This window comes from Fulmarus glacialis, unplaced genomic scaffold, assembly GCF_000690835.1.
Source record: "Fulmarus glacialis isolate BGI_N327 unplaced genomic scaffold, ASM69083v1 scaffold18304, whole genome shotgun sequence".
Lineage (NCBI taxonomy): Eukaryota > Metazoa > Chordata > Aves > Procellariiformes > Procellariidae > Fulmarus > Fulmarus glacialis.
In genome coordinates this window covers 11,153-11,377 of record NW_009208898.1, presented here as the reverse complement: position 1 = coordinate 11,377, position 225 = coordinate 11,153, and the positions used below count along the sequence as shown (strand labels likewise).

Sequence of the window (225 nt, the reverse complement as noted above, 5' to 3'; positions counted from 1 at the left end):
CCGCTGCTGCAGACCCCTCCCCCCCATGGCCAGCCTCTCCTTCTCCGCCTGCAGGGGATGGAGATCAGCCAGGGCAGGGCGATGGGGCCTGCTCCCTGCTGCCCTTCCCGAGGGACTCACCTCCTCTGTTTCAATCCGGGACTTAGCCAGGAGCAGTTTGCGGTCGAAATCCCGTTGCTTTTGCTCCCGCTCCGACTCCAGCTCGGCCAGTGCCCTGCGGGCCTC

At 66.7% G+C, this 225-nt stretch overlaps 1 protein-coding gene across 1 annotated transcript in view; it reads right to left on the bottom strand.

Annotated features, from left to right (window-relative positions):
- TNIP1 (TNFAIP3 interacting protein 1) overlaps window positions 1–225 on the bottom strand; it is a gene marked incomplete at its 3' end in the record, with an annotated part of 7,676 nt that overhangs the window by 1,865 nt on the left and 5,586 nt on the right. The window contains exons 8-9 of the mRNA XM_009576677.1: window positions 121–222; window positions 1–48 (exon numbers count right to left, since the gene is read on the bottom strand). Of these exons, the coding sequence (XP_009574972.1) occupies window positions 1–48; window positions 121–222 (150 nt within the window). The remainder of the gene's footprint in view (window positions 49–120; window positions 223–225) is intronic.